The 22,500-nt window shown below is 47.0% G+C and overlaps 1 protein-coding gene across 12 annotated transcripts in view; it reads left to right on the top strand.

The window, feature by feature from the left end:
• LOC123991376 (receptor-type tyrosine-protein phosphatase mu-like) overlaps nt 1-22,500 on the top strand; it is a 335,771-nt gene that overhangs the window by 227,812 nt on the left and 85,459 nt on the right. For 4 of the 12 annotated variants that reach the window (XM_046292906.1, XM_046292903.1, XM_046292901.1 and 1 more), the window contains exons 12-16: nt 401-677; nt 5,189-5,225; nt 6,911-6,985; nt 10,693-10,828; nt 14,444-14,473. In XM_046292906.1, the coding sequence (XP_046148862.1) occupies nt 401-677; nt 5,189-5,225; nt 6,911-6,985; nt 10,693-10,828; nt 14,444-14,473 (555 nt within the window). The remainder of the gene's footprint in view (nt 1-400; nt 678-5,188; nt 5,226-6,910; nt 6,986-10,692; nt 10,829-14,443; nt 14,474-22,500) is intronic. The other 8 variants (XM_046292907.1, XM_046292911.1, XM_046292909.1 and 5 more) reach the window with 3 other exon arrangements.

Here is a 22,500-nt window from a genome sequence, read left to right as displayed (position 1 = left end):
TAAGTTGTTGAATTATCAAAATAACTCTTTGCACAGTTCTCCTTGGTACACAAAGTGGATGAACAAATGTTAACATCTCTCTATGAATCAGAGAGGTGTGGGGGGCTGCCTTAATCAACATCCACGTCTTCGGCGCCTGGAGAACAGTGGGTTAACTGCTTTGCTCAGGGACAGAACGACAGCTCGGGGATTCGATCCAACAACCTTTCGGTTACTGGCCCAACGCTCTAACCACTAGGCTACCTGCCGCCCCACTGAACTCCTGTCACACATTTCAAGTCCTATTCTGATCCACTGACTCAGGCTTCTTTCCAGCAAGCAGAGGAAGATGCTGCAGAAATATTTTAGAAATACATTTGATTTAATGATTGCTTGGTCGTCCTCTCCTGTCTCCCTGCAGTAAGTACCAGGTGGTGGTGGTGGAGGAAGAGCGCCCCCGGCGGGCGCGGAGGGCGGTAGAGATCCTGCGCTGCTACCCGGTGCCCATCCACTTCCAGAACACCACTGTGCTCAACTCCCAGTACTACTTCACAGCTGAGCTGCCCATGGGCGACATCAAGACCCCCGTACCCTTCTGCATCGGAGACAACCGCACCTACAACGGCTACTGGAACGCCCCCCTCCTCCCCCACAAGAGCTACAGCGTCTACTACCAGGCCGTCAGCACGGCCAATGGGGTGAGTGAGCAGGGGGATGTTGGGGTGGGGATTGGCCGCCTGGACTTGTCAGTCATGACTCGTTCACACCCAATATAGGAGATTGAATGTGAAACTGATTGGAGACTTTTTACTGTCATGTTTTCTATGTCTTTACAAAAGCCCATTTTGAAGTAGTTTCCTCATATTGGTAATATCCTATAATGCACCACTTACTCCAAATGATTCATTGTTTACAGGAAATGACCCATTATTTAAAAGGACCTTCTCATTGATGTGGCATTATGGATTGGTATTTGTGAGTGGGCTCTTTCTATGTGGTCTTCCTATTGGCCCAACCCTCACTGCCAGTGTTACCATGCTACAGTCCAACCCACCTTTCTATGTGGTCTTCCTATTGGCCCAACCCTCACTACCAGTGTTACCATGCTACAGTCCAACCCACCTTTCTATGTCGTCTTCCTATTGGCCCAACCCTCACTGCCAGTGTTACCATGCTACAGTCCAACCCACCTTTCTATGTCGTCTTCCTATTGGCCCAACCCTCACTGCCAGTGTTACCATGCTACAGTCCAACCCACCTTTCTATGTCGTCTTCCTATTGGCCCAACCCTCACTGCCAGTGTTACCATGCTACAGTCCAACCCACCTTTCTATGTGGTCTTCCTATTGGCCCAACCCTCACTGCCAGTGTTACCATGCTACAGTCCAACCCACCTTTCTATGTGGTCTTCCTATTGGCCCAACCCTCACTGCCAGTGTTACCATGCTACAGTCCAACCCACCTTTCTATGTGGTCTTCCTATTGGCCCAACCCTCACTGCCAGTGTTACCATGCTACAGTCCAACCCACCTTACCTCTCATTTGCTGTCTCCTACCAACTCTGACACCCAAGACTTCTGTAGTGAAAACAGACAGTAGAGCCTCAATCTCAACAGTCAGCTAGTCAGTCTCATCACTGAGTTGAATCACTTCCCTGTTCACAGGGAACGGAGAGCAAAGCAAACTGGATGCAGAAAATTGTGATAAATGAACAGCCACAACAAGACTCTCCTTCAGGGCCTATTTGACAACCATTCCAGCGTCCTAATGGTCAATAACCCAGTATTACAACCCCATTAACCCTCTCCTCCTAACCACTCTAATGTATTGTCAGTGGGAGTACAGGCCAGCACACCAAGAGGCAAAACAACACTTTTATCAATGTCCTGCTGCTCGGATTGTATGAATGTTCACCCATTCACAAATGCATTATTAACACTTTGGCTTAATTTATGTTTTTTTAAACACCTCCCCCCGTTTTTAAATAAATTAGCCCTAATGAAAAGCCCATCCTCCTCTCCTCTACTGTCCTCCTCTCCTCCTCTGCTGTCCTCTCCTCCTCTGCTGTCCTCTCTTCTGCTGTCCTCTCCTCCTCTGCTGTCTCCACTCTTCTGCTGTCCTGTCTTCTGCTGTCCTCCTCTCTTCTCCTCTCCTCTCTTCTGCTGTCATACTCTTTTGCCCTCCTCTGCTGTCCTCTTCTGTCTTCCTCTCCTCCTCTCTTCTGCTGTCCTCTCCTCTGCTGTCCTCTCCTCTGCTGTCCTCTCCTCTGCTGTCCTCTCCTCTGCTGTCCTCTCCTCTGCTGTCCTCTCCTCCAATGCTGTCCTCTCCAATGCTGTCCTCTCCTCCAATGCTGTCCTCTCCTCCAATGCTGTCCTCTCCTCCAATGCTGTCCTCTCCTCCAATACTGTCCTCTCCTCCAATACTGTCCTCTCCTCCAATACTGTCCTCTCCTCCAATGCTGTCCTGTCCTCCTCTGCTGTCCTCCCCTCCTCTGCTGTCCTCCCCTCCTCTGCTGTCCTCCCCTCCTCTGCTGTCCTCCCCTCCTCTGCTGTCCTCCCCTCCTCTGCTGTCCTCCCCTCCTCTGCTGTCCTCTCCTCCTCTGTCCTGTCCTCCTCTCCTCTGTCCTGTCCTCCTCTCCTCCTCTGCTGTCCTCCTCTGCTGTCCTCTGCTGTCCTCCTCTGCTGTCCTCCTCTCCTCTTCTGCTGTCCTCTCCTCTTCTGCTGTCCTCTCCTCCTCCTCTGTCCTCTCCTCCTCTGTCCTCTCCTCCTCCTCTGTCCTCTCCTCCTCTGCTGTCCTCTCCTCCTCTGCTGTCCTCTCCTCCTCTGCTGTCCTCTCCTCCTCTGCTGTCCTCTCCTCCTCCGCTGTCCTCTCCTCCTCCGCTGTCCTCTCCTCCTCTGCTGTCCTCTCCTCCTCTGCTGTCCTCTCCTCCTCTGCTGTCCTCTCCTCCTCTGCTGTCCTCCCCTCCTCTGCTGTCCTCTCCTCCTCCGCTGTCCTCTCCTCCTCTGCTGTCCTCCTCTCCTCTGCTGTCCTCCTCTCCTCTGCTGTCCTCTCCTCCTCTGCTGTCCTCTCCTCCTCTGCTGTCCTCTCCTCCTCCGCTGTCCTCTCCTCCTCCGCTGTCCTCTCCTCCTCTGCTGTCCTCTCCTCCTCTGCTGTCCTCTCCTCCTCTGCTGTCCTCTGCTCTCAAGCTCAGGCCATTAGATAATGAATTGCATCTAATTGGAGAGAGACTAGCCAGGGGGGGCTAGAATCGAGGGAGGTGGAGAGGGGGTTGAGATTAGGCTTGTCTCGTCTGTTCTCTCGTCTCTCCTTCTGGTGTTGCCCCTCTAATGGAGGTCTGGGCGAGGAGAGGAGTAGGGTGTTTTCCTCCTCTACTACTAACAGGTTGCTGTGGGGACAGTAGGGCAGAGCCTCGTGGTACAGCTGTGTTGTAGTGTATTTGGAGACAGTTTTCCCACAAAGAAGATCAGTGTGGCCTCTACTAAGGATCTCTCTTCTGAGAAGAAGAGGGGAGAAAGGAGGAGAGACTGAAAACAACATTTCTCATTCCCCTCAGTCCTCTACCCTCAGTTCAGAACAGGGTGCCTCAGAGAAAGGCCAACATACTCTGAGGCAGAGTGAAAACCTCATTCAAAACTAACCCCAGCAGTTAGACCTAAGTGAAAATATAGGTGTTCACATGTTAGCTTAAGACAATATTTCTAATCCTAGATTCTAAGTGATCCAAATGATTCCAACTAAATTACTGCTAGCTATTCCAGCGACATGCCAGTATCTCGTTAAGTACTGGCAACGTGCCATATTGTAATATCTGGCTCCATTGTCGTCAAGCAGTCCTAGTAGAAACCAGTCTCTTCTCCTCTCCCCAGTCCCACAGACTCACAGCACCCTCCGAGTTGTTTTAAATATTCAGCACACCCCACAGTTTAATCTGTCGTCTCCTCAATAATGCACCAAGCCACACAAGTGCATTTTGCTGTCATAAAACACAGGGGGATTTAAGCATAAGCCCCAAGTCACTTTCCCCTGAATATTCATGCACTGTTGCTGTGTTTGTTTGTTCCATGTTTGTAAGACGAGCGAAGGCAAAGCCTTTTCTGCCACCTCCTGCTTCTCCCCTCCTTGTTGTGTGTCTCTGTCGGTCTCTGTCTGTCTCTGTGTGTCTCTGTCTGTCTCTGTGTGTCTCTGTGTGTGTCTCTGTGTGTGTCTCTGTGTGTGTCTCTGTGTGTGTCTCTGTGTGTGTCTCTGTGTGTGTCTCTGTGTGTATCTCTGTGTGTCTCTCTGTGTGTCTCTCTGTGTGTCTCTCTGTGTGTCTCTCTGTGTGTCTCTCTGGGTGTCTCTCTGGGTGTCTCTTTCTGTGTCTCTATGACTCTCTCTGTGACTTTCTCTGTCGGTCTCTCTGAGTGTCTCTTTCTGTCTCTCTGTGTGTCTCTCGCTCTCTAACAGTGTCTCTCGCTCTCTAACAGTGTCTCTCGCTCTCTAACAGTGTCTCTCTCTCTAACAGTGTCTCTCTCTCTCTAACAGTGTCTCTCTCACTAACAGTGTCTCTCTCACTAACAGTGTCTCTCTCACTAACAGTGTCTCTCTCACTAACAGTGTCTCTCTCACTAACAGTGTCTCTCTCACTAACAGTCTCGGACTCTGTCTCTCTCTCTCTCTCTCTCTCTCTCTCTCTCTCTCTCTCTCTCTCTCGGACTCTCTCTCTCTCTCTCTCGGACTCTCTCTCTCTCTCTCCCTCTCTCTCGGACTCTCTCTCTCTCTCTCCCTCTCTCTCGGACTCTCTCCCTCTCTCTCTCTCGGACTCTCTCTCTCTCTCTCGGACTCTCTCTCTCTCTCGGACTCTCTCTCTCTCTCTCTCGGACTCTCTCTGTCTCTCGGACTCTCTCTCTGTCTCTCGGACTCTCTCTCGGACTCTCTCTCTGTCTCTCTCTCTCTCTCGGACACTCTCTCTCTCTCTCTCTCTCGGACTCTCTTTCTATCTCTGTCTCTGTTTCTCTCTGTGTCTTTCTCTCTCTCTGTTTCTATGTTTTACTGCCCAGTCGGTCTGATCAGATTGGGACAACCTAAGCCTTTTTAAGAGGCAGCGGTCCCTACACAGCCCTGACAGCTAATATGTCGACTGTTTTTATTTATTATATTTGAGAACTAATGCCTCTCTTTCGCTCTCTTTTTCCCTTTCTTTCTCGTTCTCTCTTTTTTTCTCCCCTCGCAGGAGACCAAAATCGATTGTGTACGAGTAGCCACTAAAGGTAGGACTGGTGCCTGTTGGCTGAAAGTAATCTTACCACTGTTGATTGAAGTGTGTTTCCCCACACACACACACACACACACACACACACACACACACACACACACACACACACACACACACACACACACACACACACACACACACACACACACACACACACACACACACACACACACACACACACACACACACACACAAGGATTGTTTTGGCTCGACCACAGGACTATAGTGCTGTACACAGCTTTTCTAATCTGCTACTCATGCTTTTCAAAAATGAATGTTTACTCTTTGCCGCTCACCTTTCTCCTTCTGTCAGTTTGATGGTTGTGTAAAATGCTTGTGTAAAGTGTTAACAGTCATAAGCATTGAGCTGTGTCCTATTGACAATTTCAAGCTCACGTCACTTTTAAGTAAACAACAATAGCCAATTAGGTAAAATATTCACTTAATTGCACTTAAAAAAAATAATAACTTAGACCTTGGAGTCAAGTATAATTGTTTGTCTTGTTTCTAAGAGAACCCCAAAATGTCCACCAAAATAAATGAAGTCACTATTTCACTCTAAAGTGTGTTGTAGTTTGATATGCCGTGTATAGTGCTACTAGCCCGTAGGCCTTATGACTGAGCTAGGCTAGCTAAAAGGCACACACTCAACCTCTCACAAACCATTACCCCCCCCAACACAGGAAATGTCGAACAATCGTAGAAAAGGGTAAGCGTTTTGATTTGCCGCAGATGGTCAGAGTTCTCTGGCCCAGAAATGTGAAATATTTGCATATTTAGCATCCAGTGGAGGTATTTACAAGCTGCGGCCTCCTCAGTTCTCTACACATTAGTGTGCCGCCGATCAGCAATGTAACTGTGTACAGATGGTAGATCATCTATTTTCCTTACTACATGCCGTCTCTCTCTCTTACGGTGCCAAGACTGGGCTATAATGGTATATGCTAATGAGCACTAGTGTCCTGTGTTGTTTCCAATCCTTTTTAGCCACAGACGCTAAGCATGTTTGAATTTAGAATCCCCCTCTTGCCCATCATAGATTATGAAAGGACTGTTTTGATGCTTCTTTTTTTTTTGATTTCGTTATAGTTTATGGCGGTTAATCAGATTTTATTGGACCTGAGCGTTGGCGCATTAAAGTAGCATCTGCTAATAGGTTCAGCACCTCTCGGGGTACCTGCCAGTCATAGCGGTGGCAGCCAATCAGATCCCCAGAGGGGGCTGTGGTGCGGGACAAACTGCTCATACAGAAGGCCATAACCATGACAGTGAGAGAGCCTGAACTGAATATTGAGGATTTTAGTGGCTCTAGCAGAATGATTATATTCAGTCTCATATCTCTAGAATGGCTCCCTCAGGTTTGTATGAAATTCCTGTGTTAGTTCCCTCCCTGCTGTTCACGAGTACACAACACAAACAAGTCATTAACCTTCAAGCTTCTGGGATGATTACTAATGTATGGAAACATAACCGTTACAAAACCAATGCCAAGCTTGTGAACTTTATGTCCCTTTCTGTTCCTCCCTGAGAGAAGCATCTCTCTCCCTCCTACCGTTTCTCTGCTCTGTGTGATTAAGGATGTTTTCCTGTTTGCCTGAGTCTCTTGGCTTCAACCTCTTCTTCTCCTTCTCCCTCTACGTCCTGCATGTTGGCCTGGAACAACTTGTTATTTTGCCTTAGCCGCCATAATCGTGACACAGCTCACCACTCCCTACATACGCATCGCCCCCGCGGCTGGCGACAACCAACTAACAGGTCAGACCAACACTACAACTTCCCGGCTCTCTCTCTCCTCGTGTGTGTGTGTGTGTGTGTGTGTGTGTGTGTGTGTGTGTGTGTGTGTGTGTGTGTGTGTGTGTGTGTGTGTGTGTGTGTGTGTGTGTGTGTGTGTGTGTGTGTGTGTGTGTGTGTGTGTGTGTGTGTGTGTGTGTGTGTGTGTGTGTGTGTGTGTGTGTGTGTGCCAAGATTGATGATTCATAATGTGTGTCTGTTTGTGCATTCTAATGTTTTCTAACATCTGTTTGTTACATTTTGTAGCGTGTGTCTCTTTAAGTCTTAACAAGCTGTGCCCTGCCATGTTTGAGAGACAGGTCAAGGGTTAACTAGGTTACCAGATATCTTCCACTTTGTATTTGTACTTGCCTTTCGGTCAGTATTTATCCTATTCATATCTTACAGATAGTGTGACATGGGATTTGGTACCTTGAACACCTGGTTGTGTTGAAAAAACATAGAATGTGCTCATTTTCATTCAAGGCAGATGTAGGAGTTGTGAGTGGGGGGTGGGGAAGGGGGGGGAGAGATCATTACAGGCCTCTGCAGCGAGCATGAAACCGAGAAGCTGCACACTCTGGCATGCACGACAAAGCCGTCCTGCTCAACCTGCTGTCAGAAAATTACATTAAAATATTTACCAGGCAGGCGCGGCTTCAAAGGACAGGTGACATCTTTCCTCCTTCTGTTTATACAAGAAGCCAAATGATTCTACCCAGTCACACACAGTCACACACAGTCACACGCAGTCACACGCAGTCACACGCAGTCACACGCAGTCACACGCAGTCACACGCAGTCACACGCAGTCACACGCAGTCAGACGCAGTCAGACGCAGTCAGACGCAGTCAGACGCAGTCAGACGCAGTCAGACGCAGTCAGACGCAGTCAGACGCAGTCAGACGCAGTCGGACACAGTGAAATATTTAACCATGGGCGTTGTAGGCTTGTTAAGGGAACATTATGTGGATGCTGGGAAAGACATGTATGTTCAAACTTTGGACTTGAGTACAAATTGTGTTACAAATTTGCAACATAGTTTGACACTTACAATTTTCAGGTTTCCCTTAAGTTATGAAACTAAACCAACTGCTACCAGTTAAACTTCAGTTTACAATTTCTAAAAAATGAGTCAAACATCTAGTTTTAATACAACATGGACAACAGCGTGTAGATAGGAGTAACCTGCCAGGGGTCGTTAAATATCAGCATTTGTTTTATTTACCCTGTTAAGTCCCAGGAACATGATAAATGTACGCAGTGAAGGCCGCTGTGTGTTAACCAGCTCTTGTGGTGTTTCAGGCCCCGACGTTTACACACCCTCCCACACAGAGTTACAGAGGAACACCCTATCCCCCAAAGCATCTCGCATAGTTTGAGTTTGACATGAAACGGACTCCCTGAAAGCCCGAAAGCTTCACTCCCTTCTTCAAAGCCGGAGATATCTGCCGTTTAAACTTAAAGAGCACCAGTGTTTTATGCCTCTTGGGGCATTCAGTTTGCTTTTGACCCATAAACAGAGATGTCAAGGAGAGGATTTGAAGTGGAAAAGCTTGGCGTGAAAGTAAATGGTTAGAAAGTCCAAAACAGCTGGAGATGTTTTGACGTTTCACGAACAAACTGGAGATACCAAGGGAGTCAAGCTGACCTTGACTGTTCAGTCTTTTAGCTTGGGAATATATTTGAAACTTCTGTTCACATGTGAACAACCAATGTTTTCTGTATTTTTGCCCGCAAGGTTTACCTGATAGGAGCCAGAAGTCCTCCTCACTGCTTTCCTTGAAGGCCTTTTCCTCACCACCGAAACCCCTCTATAGCGCTCTGGTTATCCAGACAGCTTTCCTTGAAGGCCTTTTCCTCACCACCGAAACCCCTCTATAGCGCTCTGGTTATCCAGACAGCTATATCTAGTGTTATTCACATTTATATGGCAACACTGACCAACTGAGAGACTGCCTGCCTGGTAGGTCAATGCTAATGACTGTCTGCCCCCCTCTGGACTCAACATCGAAGGTCGGCAGGTAGCCTAGCGGTTAGGTCGTTGGGTTTGAATACCTGAGCCAACAAGATGAAGAAAATCTGTCTGTGCCCTTGACTCTAATTGCTCCAGGTTCAGTGTTGATAATGGCTGACCCTGACTGTGACACTCCCCCTCAGAGAGTCTCGGGGAGAGTTGGGATATGCAAAAAAAACACGTTTCAATAGGACAAGATATAAGCACCCAACAGATTGTTATCGTCCAAGGACATGGTCAACCTTGGTATGGAACCTGGAGGGAAGTCACCCTCTCTCTCCTGGGCCCTCTGTACTCCAAGCCTACCCTCTCTCCCTTCACTTCACACAGACTCACCCTTCGGAGTAAAACAAATTGTTACCGTGGAATAAGCCACCCGTTTGTTAGCCCCCCTATCCGTCACAGCGGTAACAACGATAGTGATGGATGTTGTCACCCTTTGATTGAAGTAGTGGTGGAGGCGGGGAGGAATAGATTGGGGGGCCGGGGGAAATTGAACGACGTGTCCTGACTATTTTTCATCCCAAACTCATTTAGCGTGAGGAAATGGATAGTTCATCAGGCCGCGGGTTGACGTTCCATCACATTATACAGTAAACTGGCGAGCAGGAGGCTCTCCCTCTCTCCTCTACCTCGGTCTATCCTGCTCTCCCCCTTTCATCTCTCGAACTCTCTCTCTCCTCTTGTTTGTTTCTCTCTCCTTCTCCATCTCTCCCTTCCTCAGAGGGGAAGGTCCCAGTACTAGTGAAACAGTGGCTCTTCTGCGACGCTGCGAGGGGCCTGGTTATCTCATTGGAACAGATTTGAAATGTCTTGGCCCTCGGTGTGATCACCCGTCACTGCCTGCTTTGGGAATAAATTGCTCCCTAGTATTCCCCCTTATTTCGGGTTCGTGTGCTGCCGCTCACCACACTACAGAACATGACCCAGATTTGAATATCCAAACGCAACAGAGGCAACGTGCTCGAGCTTTGTCTCGCCCGAAGACAATGGATGTGTAAAAAGGGACAGTTAATGAGTTTATCTGGAACTCTCAGGTGCAGGAGCTGAGGCGAGGGCATATTACTGCTTCATATAAGGATTGGGGGGAGGGATGGAGGGTAAGAAAGTAGTGCGTAAACACATAATGCCAGGAGGGAGGCTGGAGGACAGACGAGGGAAAGGGAAAGCACGGCTGAAGTGTAGAGCAGCTGTGGAAGCCAGAGAGAACATGCAGCTGTGAACTTCACCGTCGTCAGTCAAAAATCAGTTTCATCACATGGAATTAAATGTAACATGGATAGAGGCCTGCTTAGCAGAGTATGAACTGTCACACAGTAAGGCATCAGTATTCCAAGGTTGGTCTTTTCCTGCCATATGGAAAACGGATTGTGCGTTGCTGGAGTTTTCCAACTCCTGACCACAGAGTTAGACCACCCGGTAGACTTGAAGACAGCGTTGTCATAATGAACTATAACAACAGTGTAGGAATTCCCCTTCTCATTTAAAACCTTTGCCTCAGGTCCTACATCGTCACCGCTTCACTTGTAACGGGTGTTGTCTTAACCCTGCATGAGTCCTTGATGAGAAAGAAGTGAATGACGTGACAACCCTAATAATGATGATGATGATGATGACATGGGTCCAAAAATGGCCGCCCGGTGACGGTTGTAACCCATTGTCTTTGACCACCAGGGGCTGCGACCAGGAAGCCTGACGCGGTGGAGCCGGAGAAGCAGACGGACCACACGGTGAAGATCGCCGGGGTCATCGCTGGTATCCTCCTCTTCGTCATAATCTTCCTCGGCGTGGTGCTGGTCATGAAGAAAAGGTCAGACTCCCTAACTGTCTTTGTACTGTCACCTGTATGGTACAGAGGTACAGATGCAGCCACTAAAAATACTATTTCCACGATCTGTGTCATTTCTGTACAGACAATTTGTGTGTGCAATTAGTGTACAACTTTTTAGAGTCTGCAATTGTATACTATGTGTTGCTGTCTACATTAGAGCCCTTTGTCAACACATCAAGAGTTGGTGTATTGAAAGGTTTGAATGTTTCCATGCCCCCTGAGGTGCAGCGTTACCCTGATGCTGTAGATTAACAGGAGACGTGTGTGCATCGTGTAATTACATGAAAGGCCAAATCAAATGAATTCCCTCTGATTGTCCCTTCACCTTCAAAACCCCCTGCGTCGTCAACGTCAAGGCTAAATTGTTTATTTCATGACACTGATAAGCACCATGTAAAACTGTTTAATGGCACTGCTATGCGGTATGCATTGAAATATTCATACCCCCCCCATGCACTAAAACAAATGCCACTGTATTAATGACCTCGGTAATGGGAATAGGAAAATATTTCAGGGGCTTATCTTGTGGCAGGAAAAACTAGCACAGATAAGAGGGAAAAAAATGTATGAAAGCACTATTTGTTTTCAAAGAGCCAGAGATGCCTGTGGCTGTGTAGCTGCAGGCTAGTTTAGATTAGCCCTAGTCCAATGCAAGAGGGAGAGGGGAGAGGGGGAGGGGGAAAGGGGAGAGGGGAGAGGGGGGAAGAGGGAGAGGGAGAGGGGGGAAGAGGAGGGGGGGGGAAGAGGGAGAGGGGAGAGGGGGGGAGAGGGAGAGGCGGAGGGGGAGAGGGAGAGGGGGGAAGGGAGAGGAGGGAGGAGGGGAGGGGGGGGGGGAGGGGAGGGGGGAGAGGGGAGAAGAGGGAGGGGGGAGAAGAGGGTGGGAGGGGGAAAGAGGGAAGGGAGAGGGAGAGGGGGGAGAGGGGGGGGGAAAGGGGAGGGGGAAAGAGGGAGGGGGAGAGAGGGAGAGGGGGGGGGAAAGAGGGAAGGGAGGGGGAGGGGGGGAAAGAGGGAAAGGGAGAGGGGGGGGGGGAAAGAGGGAGGGGGAGGGGGAAGGGAGAGGGAGGGGGAGGGGGGAAAGAGGGAGGGGGAAGAGGGAGAGGGGGGAAAGAGGGAGAGGGAGAGGGGGGAAAGAGGGAGAGGGAGAGGGGGAAAGAGGGAGAGGGGGGGGGGGAAAGAGGGAGGGGAGGGGGGGGAGAGGGAGGGGGAAAGAGGGAGAGGGGAGAAAGGGAGGGGGAGAGGGAGGGGAGAGGTGGGGGGGCAGGTACTACACAGCAGCCCCAGGAACTGAGGCTAAGCAGATAGACAAACGGATGCTGACCAGATAGACTAACAGATGCTGAGCAGATAGACTAACGGATGCTGAGCAGATAGACTAACGGATGCTGAGCAGATAGACTAACGGATGCTGAGCAGATAGACTAACGGATGCTGAGCAGATAGACTAACGGGTGCTGAGCAGATAGACTAACGGATGCTGAGCAGATAGACTAACGGATGCTGAGCAGATAGACTAACGGATGCTGAGCAGATAGACTAACGGATGCTGAGCAGATAGACTAACGGATGCTGAGCAGATAGACTAACGGATGCTGAGCAGATAGACTAACGGATGCTGAGCAGATAGACTAACGGATGCTGAGCAGATAGACTAACGGATGCTGAGCAGATAGACTAACGGATGCTGAGCAGATAGACTAACGGATGCTGAGCAGATAGACTAACGGATGCTGAGCAGATAGACTAACGGATGCTGAGCAGATAGACTAACGGATGCTGAGCAGATAGACTAACGGATGCTGAGCAGATAGACTAACGGATGCTGAGCAGATAGACTAACGGATGCTGAGCAGATAGACTAACGGATGCTGAGCAGATAGACTAACGGATGCTGAGCAGATAGACAAACTTCCTCCACACACACGGGTGTAGCGCAATGGGAGTTTCGGCAGATGTCTCTGGGGTATGAGCTCTACCCTGCTCTCAGTATCTAGAGCCCTCAAACTTTACTCCTCTTCTAATCAGGGACTGATTTAGACCTGGGACACCAGGTGGGTGCAATTAATTATCAGGTAGAACAGGAAACCAGCAGGCTTGAAAGTTGTAATAGTAGAATGCACAAGGTGCAATTTCTAAATTGGGTAGTGAATCATCAGTTCCTCTTGTCATGTCAGTCATTACATACTGTAGAGAGATATTTCTAACAGAAATGTCCAGATCAGCTAGTCCATGTCAGCTTGTGTTTTTTTAGCCTCTAGATTTTGTTGTAATGTTTGAGTCACTCAAATATCACATGAATACACATTATACATGGCAAAATGTATTTTTTTTGCACTAAAATAAAACTGGGGAGGGCGCACAGGATGTTCCCCAATGTTGGAATGGGGGCCTGAGTGAAAACATTTCGGAACCCCTTATCTGAAGGGTCGTAAAGTGGTTTCATACTGTACAGTTGTCAGCATAGCTATTGTTCTGTATTTCAATCCAGTGACTCTTCATTAAATCATGATGACCTTCATGACCTTCATGATGACCTTCATGATGACCTTCATGATTTATTAACTGTTTTTTATTTCAGTCATTCAGGGAATCAGGGACCAAACCACTTCAGCAACGGTTTAGTTGTGTCTTTGATGGGCACACAGTGTATGTGTAAGAAAATGTAGAGGCTTGTGTCTCAGAGTAATAATTAGTGTCAACATTCATGTTGTTTTTGTTATTACTGCCCAATGTTGTGGTTTGTTGTTGGATTGTCAAACAGTACATGTGTAAGAGAAAGGAGAGGAATATGTTTATGAAGATTAAAGCCACCTCTGTTGTCCAAACATGTTATTCCAGCCAGTTCCCGATAAACTTGCTCTCTAAACACAGCTCCAATGAGCTTCCTCCCCTGTCCTCTTCTTGCACTCGCCCACTCTCCAATAACACTACAGCCCACGTATCATCTCAATAACAACCTATCACCTTCACTGAGGCGCAGGCTGGCCTTTATTGTCGTGGCCTGGAGGCAACTCTGCAGAATGGTCACTAGCTGGCACAGCCATCATAAAATATGATTTGAAGCCTAACCTTAACCATACTGCTAACCAATACCTAACCATAACCTGAAATTAAAACCAAAAAGCTAATATTTGTTTTCCTACATTTTTAAGATATTGCCAATTTTGACTTTGCAGCTGGCCCATCTAGCGGAAATCGCTCAGTTCTGCCTCCAGGGCAAGACTCATGACAATAAATGTCAACCTGCCATTAATGCACTATGTTACTCACAATTCTCTCCTGCAACACCTGCACACCTGACTTGCCAATCAACAGGTCACTCCGCCCACCCACTGTAACTGAATGTTGTAACTCTGTGGGCCCTCACCCTCTACCCCTCCACGCATGACGTTGTACCTCCAAGCAACCACCTTGCCCTCACAGTCGTACTTGTAAAAAACGTCACTTTTATGCCTCCATATCGTGTTTTTTTGCGGGGTTTCATTTCTATATATTTTTCTCCAGTACATTAATATTTTTCCTTTTCCTTTCCTTCCATTCCATTTCCCCTCCTGTCCCCCACCACTGCTTATATCCTACCACCACCCCACTGGGCAGAAGAACCTATCACTCCTACACTTACTACCTGTAAGTAACCCACTTTGTGACTGAAAACGCTTAGTGCCATGCTTTCTCGATCTGCGACCACCGCTTTTATTTACCATGCATGAAACATCTTGGTGACTTTTCTCTCCTTTCAAACTGCCAGCCGGGGCTTAATTGGTCTAACATTGGCTAGCAGTTAACATCTAGCAGCTAATGGCTAGCAGCTGATGTAAGCTAATGGCTAATCTACTCACCTCAAGATCCAATTGCCAATATCAAAGTGGAATTGCAAACATTTTGACCAGATCATTTATAAATAATGGGTAACATATATAATTGGTCTAAATTAATTGAAAAACTGACACTCAAATGAGGCAAAATGCTTCTTTCTAAATTGTGACCACGTTCCAGCCAATGCTGTAGTTTGAAAGGGGACCTTGATCAGTGACTACTATTATAAAACAGTTAGAAAACCTATAGATGTAGATACTACTATATTTGTCCATAAACATAAAAAATGGAGAACTCCGTTTTCTCCTTGTATTGTGCTTTCTAGAGTATTTTGTGCTTTATTGACTAAGAGGGAAATTGTGTTCTCTGTAACCCGAGTAGCATTGCTCCATTGGAATGGCCAACTAACCCGTCCCATTTTCAGAATAGCTGCGCAGGCGTAAGACAATGAGAGGGGGTCAGTTTTGTGTCCAACTCGCCTCTTGGCCTAACCCTGTTCCAGAATCCACCTCAACAGGTCAACTCCCATGATCCTCTCTGTCCGTGGTCATGTCGGTGCTGCTCATTTTCCCATTTTTTTCTCCATGTTTTAGATCAGTTGTTTTTGCAAGGCACTGTTGACACCATGTAAATTCCTCATCTGTACCCTGGTACGGTGGTGCTAAAAGCCTACTGTGATGGTGAGGGCAGCTTTGTGTATTCACTCTGTGAATGATGCTATGCACTCTGTGTATGATGTGATGCACTCTGTGTATGATGTTATGCACTCTGTGTATGATGTTATGCACTCTGTGTATGATGCGATGCACTCTGTGTATGATGTTATGCACTCTGTGTATGATGTTATGCACTCTGTGTATGATGTTATGCACTCTGTGTATGATGCGATGCACTCTGTGTATGATGCGATGCACTCTGTGTATGATGCGATGCACTCTGTGTATGATGCGATGCACTCTGTGTATGATGCGATGCACTCTGTGTATGATGCGATGCACTCTGTGTATGATGCGATGCACTCTGTGTATGATGCGATGCACTCGGTGTATGATGCGATGCACTCGGTGTATGATGCGATGCACTCGGTGTATGATGCGATGCACTCTGTGTATGATGCGATGCACTCTGTGTATGATGCGATGCACTCTGTGTGATGACTCTGTGTATGATGCGATGCACTCGGTGTATGATGCGATGCACTCTGTGTATGATGCGATGCACTCTGTGTATGATGTGCACTCTGATATGATGCGATGCACTCTGTGTATGATGCGATGCACTGGATGAACAAATGCACTGTGTAAGATGCAGCACTCTGTTTGATGCATTCATGAAGGAATGCACTCTGTGTATGATGCGATGCACTCTGTGTATGATGCGATGCACTCTGTGTATGATGCTATGCACTCTGTGTATGATGCTATGCACTCTGTGAATGATGCCTTGGGTCAACTATGTCAGTTGGTTTACTATTTCCAACTCTGTTGATTGTTCAGTTCATTTGCTTTGATTGAAAACACGCAATGGATCAACAAATGATGTGATTCCGGGAAGAAACAGTTATTTGAGAGACAAAAAGGATGGCATTCATGAAGGAATGTGAGCTGGCTTCAGTGTGACCTGCTTGTTTTCAATAGAGGGGTGAAAGCTCCGCAGAAGAACCCCTGGCTTGGATTTGAATAAGAGCCTGCTAAATGTCCATAGGGAGAGAACACACACAGTGCCTTTGGAAAGTATTCAGACCCCTGGACTTTTTCTACATTTTGTTACTTTACAGCCTTGTTCTAAAATGAAGAAGAAGAAGAAACAACTCAGCAATCGACACATAATGACAGTGAATAACAGGTTTTATACATTTTTGCTAATTTATTAGAAATAAAAAAACATACTTATTTACATAAGTATTCAGACTCTTTGCTATGAGACTCGAAATTGAGGTCCGGTGCATCCTGTTTCCATTGATCATCCATGAGATGTTTCTACAACTTGATTTGAGTCCACCTGTGGTAAATTCAATTGATTGGACATGATTTGGAAAGCCCGATACCTGTCTAAGGTCCCACTGTTGACAGTGAAAGTCGTGACCAGAAACCAAGACTGCGCGTTCTGGATGAGTTGTAGGGTTTAATGGCACAGGCAGGGAGCCCAGCCAACAGCGAGTTGCAGTAATCCAGACGGAGATGACAAGTGCCTGGATTAGGACCTGTGCCGCTTCCTGTGTGAGAGCAGAAACCAAGACATGAGATCGAAGAAATTGTCCGTAGAGCTCCGAGACAGGATTATGTCGAGGCACAGATCTGGGGAAGGGTACCAAAACATTTCTGCAGCATTGAAGGTCCCCAAGAACCCAGTGGCCTCCATCATTCTTAAATGGAATAAGTTTGAAACCACCAAGACTCTTCCTAGAGCTGGCCGCCGGGCCAAACTGAGCAATTGGGGGAGAAAGGGCTTTGGTCAGGGAGGTGACCAAGAACCCGATAGTCACTCTGTCAGAGCTCCAGAGTTCCTCTGTGGAGATGGGAGAACCTTCCAGAATGACAACCATCTCTGCAGCACTCCACCAATCAGGCCGTGTGGTAGAGTGGCCACACGGAAGCCATTCCTCGGTAAAAGGCAGATGACTGCCCGCTTGGAATTTGCCAAAAGACACCTTAAGACTTTGACCATGAGAAACAAGATTCTCTGGTCCGATGAAACCAAGTTTGAACTCTTAGGCGTCCAGTCTGGAGGAAACCTTGCACCATCCCTACGGTGAAGCATGGTGGTGGCAGCATCATGCTACAAGGATGTTTTTCAGGGAATGGGAGACTAGTCAGGATCGAGGCAAAGATGAACTCCAGAGCACTTCTGACCTCAGACTGGGGCAAACGTTCACCTTCTAACAGGACAAAGAATCTAAGCACACAGCCAAGACAATGCAGGAGTGGCTTTGGGACAAGTCTCAATGTCCTTGAGTGGCCCAGCCAGAGCCCGGAATTGAACCCAATAGAACATCTCTGAAGAGACCTGAAAATAGCTGTGCAGCAACGCTCCCCATCCAACCTGACAGAGCTTGAGAGGATCTGAGAAGAATGGGAGAAACTCCCCAAATACAGGTGTGCCAAGCTTGAAGCATCATACCCAAGAAGACTCAAGGCTGTAATCGCTGCCAAAGGTGCTTCAACAAAGTACTGAGTAAAGGGTCTGAATACTTATGTAAAAGTGATATTTCATTTTTTTTAACAGAACAATTAAGATTGTGTAGATTGATAAGAAGAGAAAAAAAACAAGAATAAGACCTAACAAAGTGTGTAAAAAAGGTAAAGGGGTCTGAATACGTTACAAAGCCACTGTACATCCCAGATATGATGACATTTAATATTTTTCTATTCTAGTTATATCCACCCCTCCTCTCTATATTTGGAGCTTGTTGCTTGGATTTCTAAAGGAGATGTTTCTTGTTGACTTCCAGAAAATGCTGTTTGGTTTGTTATTAACTGTCCCTTAGAGGGATGAGCGGGATTCTTAGAGAAAGATGTGGTGCTCTGTGACTTTTGTGGAATCTGACTTTTCTCTTTCTACTTTCTGTCCCTCGTGTTCTCTCACTTCCTCCCCTTATCTATTTCTCTCCCTATATCTGGTTCTCTAAAGTCCTCTCATGCTCTTCCCCTCTCTCTCCGTCTTCCGCCCTCTCCCGCTCTCTCTCTCCTTGGCCGTTTAAGGAGGAGTAATATGGTAAACGGTGTGAGATTATGCCTCTCCGTTCGCGTCAGGGCCGCCGAGCCAAGCTCATGTTTAACAGTGAGTCGCTTGCCACTCGCCTCAAATTGAGCAGTCACACGCACCCGGCGCTCTAATGAAATATTGAATGCAGTTTGTCTTTGATCCAACGCGCCATGTGCCAATTATAGCAGAGAGGGCAGAACAGGTGGAGGCAGGGGAGAAGGAAAGAGAACAAGAGGTCTCTGAGGAGAGATAGATGGAGGCAATTCACCATTACCTACCAAGCCCTCCTCCTTCCCTGTATCTGTGCAGTATATAAAGTTGTACTCCATTTTTATACTCGCTAACTCCAAAGGTAGGCCAAGGTCTGTCCAGTTTTTAAATTAGCATTACTAATGGTCCATTTCTCCATTGGGATACATTGAAGTGAAACAGATCAGGTAGTAATCTGTACAGTCTATGATACTCTGGACTGCTATGAGGTGGAAGTGCTGTATTAGATTGGGTAAGAGCAATAAGGTAAAGAGCACTACGGTCTCCTATAGCCTGAAGGCCTCTCAAGTTCTACATCCCAGCTGAGCTAAATGCTGAGTTTAGGCTTCCCAAATGTCACCCAATTCCCTATATAGTGCACAACGTTTAGTAAAACATTGTGCGTTAAATATGTGACTAGGGTGTCATTTGGGATGCAACCTGGCTGCGTGACTAATGCAGAACCGCCAAGATCCCTCCATTATTTCCCTGGAAGCCTTGTCTGAAGGCATGGTAAAACATCTTGATAAAACAAGAGGAGTAACTGCCTGGGATGAAGGATGAGCTGAGTGGGATGCTTCCTCTCCATCTTCCCTCCCCGGCACTTCTTTCTTTCTCGCACACACACACACACACACACACACACACACACACACACACACACACACACACACACACACACACACACACACACACACACACACACACACACACACACACACACACACACACACACACACACACACACACACACACACACACACACACACACACACACACACACACACACACACACACACACACACACACACACACACACACACACACACACACACACACACACACACACACACACACACACACACACACTGAGAGACAGAATGTGTAAGCACTTCCAAGGGAATCCAGAGAGAAGGGCCCATTTTTAATACTGTAAGCTTAAAGCAGCCAGGTGGGGCACTGCCCGCCGTGTGAACAAAACCTTAATTAAATCCTACAAGGAAGGTTTCATGCAGAACAAGAATCAAATTAATTACAACAATGGAATGCGCATTTGTCTGGCTGACAGGCACTGTCATTCCCGAAAAAGAGCAGGGAATTTGGAGAAAGGAGGAGGTGGTGGTAAGAGGGAAGACGAGAAGACCATTTGGCCCGTCTGTTGGGAGACTCGACAAGGTTGTCCTTTAACTCCCTTTGTTATTAGGGTAACAGGTCATTATTGAACGTTAGCCTTTAGCACCCAGCCAGCACGCGCCGCGAATAAGCCGTCCTCTCTGATGCTTGTTACATGAGGTGGCAGCACTTGCATGCCGCGGCCCTAATAAAGGTGTACACACACACACACTCGTAGCCCTGTTTGTGTGCTAATGGTCGGCGTACACAGACACTGTCTTCACCTCACCACAGTTTACATTCGCGTCACCCTGCGATACGTTAATGGCACTAGTCTCCCGCTTCTCATTCGATTAGCATACATAACCCCTAAAGTGCAGGTGTCTCATGAACGGCGTGGTAAGTAATGTTGCCAAACCTCCTAAGCAGCCCATTGGAGTATGTGATGTGATTATAAAATAGCATCTAAGTGCTGTTCTGTGTTCAGGTTCTCAATAGAACCTTCACGTTATCTGATCTGACTAGAGGACCTGGAGTAGGATGGAAAATGGGGACTCGTTGTTTGCCTGTTAAAGCCACTGTTTTCCCACGGTCTTAATGAAATGGGTGACTGTTTACAGTTTGATGGTATCAGCAGCCAGTTACTACACCCAACTGCCATTGTATCAGGGGTCGAGGGTCGTTCAGTTGGGTCGTTGTGGAGCACGCTTTTGTGTTGTGGCTCCGGGGCTAATGAAGGCCCGATGTCACACGGGCTCTTTCTCTTGGGAATAAAGGATGTGCCGCCAACACTTGTGACCCTCAGGGTTTAAACTCTGGTAAACGGTGTCGTGGGTGATTGGAACATTTCTAAGAGCTCCCGGTCTTAATTCAGCTCTGCCTCCAGAGTCAATTCAGACTAGATTCATTTGGTTTGGGAGCCCAAAAAAGCTCTTCTCTTTGTGTCGTTGATTTGATCAGGGGTGTTACTGGATCAGCCTCTTGTCTGATGTCGCCATTGTAAGTGGAAGTCAAAGTGCAGATCCAAGTACAAGTAAGAAATTACTGCTCACGCCACGAACATAAAGCCTTTGATTCGGCGACTACCTTTCCCATTAATTTTGTGTGTTAGGCTACCGTAGGGGGAGAGCCGACCATTCAGTTAGGTGTTTTCATTTATCTTTCTTTCTCTCACGCCCTCTCATGTACATTTTTGGGGGTTGGCGTGTTTTTCCCCGGTATCTCTGAAGACTTTATTGGTTTTTGTTGATTTTCAGCTAGGCAATTACTGTAGCGACACTGTACATTACAAGTTGTCTTTCTCTCCAATCTTCCAGGCTTTGAGTTCCTTCTCAGTAACCTTGGTTTTCCAGTTGGTTGAATGGAATGAATAGAAAAACATACCTTATAGCTGAATTCTAGCTAACATAGTACTAATGTTACACTGTACCAAGCGTCCAATCATATCTATGTGCTTGTAGAAGTGCATTTCCATTTTTTGTATGAGAAGAGACATTTCCTTTTCCATCAATGACCCGACATACTGTAAATGGAAAGGGTTGTATGGCATGTAGCTATCTGTAACATGGAAACATACTCTACATATCTGTCGAGATAGATATGCACGTGTCTTTCCAAATGGACTTGATGGAACCAACCTATGACCTGGGTGGAAGCAGCTCGAAATATTAAAAAGTAACATGTTTCATGATTCTACATGAAGGAATGGAAAAAGAGTTCCGTCTTGAGAGTCCCTGGTCAAACATCATTAGGTTTAGTGGTACGTTTTATTTTTCACTGACTTGTTGGTACAAGAGAGAGTACATAAATATGGCTGGTAATAAAGTGCTAGACCAGCCTGTTATTTCGACGGTTGGATAGAGCCCTGGGGTGTCAACAGCTAATCCCCACGCCAGCCTGCTGTTTATACAATGAATTCCACGAGCTGGCTCTTATGTCTATGTACGAATTGTTTCGAATGTAGCCTAGATCTCTTGTCATGGTCTGACAGTTTCTCTACATGGTTGAATGAATTTGCCTTCACCGAGGTACACTAGCTAGCCAGTGAGGAGGATAGCTAGTCTCGTCTCAGTCTGTCTCTCTCTGTGTGTGTACAGCTCATGTGGAGGCTTCCTCCCAGCATCACCTGCAACACTGTCATTAAACTGTCTGAGTGGTGTGGCTTAGTATTTCTCCTCTCCCTCGCACACTGTCCCTCACCTGACGCACCAACAGATCACAGAAACCATCAGGCAGACGTGCTGTTATTTATTCATCTATAAAGACCAATTAAAATTGCAAATGGAGCCGTCTCAGTGAAATCCTTTATAGGTCAACGTTATGGGTATGGGCTGTGTGGTTTTTTCTTCTGGTATCGTAGAGAATGTGGAGGATTCATTGAGGTCAGGAATGCTCCAGTTCCTTTAGTACAAAATGTAAATGTGCATTCTTGCAGTGCATTAGGAATGAGGTTTTGATTTTGGCTTTGAAAAACCATTTGGTTATGATCAAATAGGATAGCCACACAAATCAGGGTGTGTCTTGATGTTTTTGTTGCCCAGTAGAACATGTGTAATAGTGAGGAATTAGGACCCCAACTGTACACTCGGTGTGAAACCTAGGATGCTGTTAACGTTCATGTTCAGCAGAGTTGAGGTCTTGTGCTCTACCTTTCCATTCCTCCATGTTTCCATGTGACAGATGAGATCTTTCCCAGTGAACCTGCTCTTCTGAGGCGATGCTCCTCTCTCACTCTCTCTCTCTCTCTCTCTCTCTCTCTCTCTCTCTCTCTC

This window comes from Oncorhynchus gorbuscha, linkage group LG12 (genome assembly GCF_021184085.1).
Source record: "Oncorhynchus gorbuscha isolate QuinsamMale2020 ecotype Even-year linkage group LG12, OgorEven_v1.0, whole genome shotgun sequence".
Classification (NCBI taxonomy): domain Eukaryota; kingdom Metazoa; phylum Chordata; class Actinopteri; order Salmoniformes; family Salmonidae; genus Oncorhynchus; species Oncorhynchus gorbuscha.
Note: the sequence above shows the minus strand (reverse complement) of the source record. Positions and strands in the feature narration are given on the sequence as shown.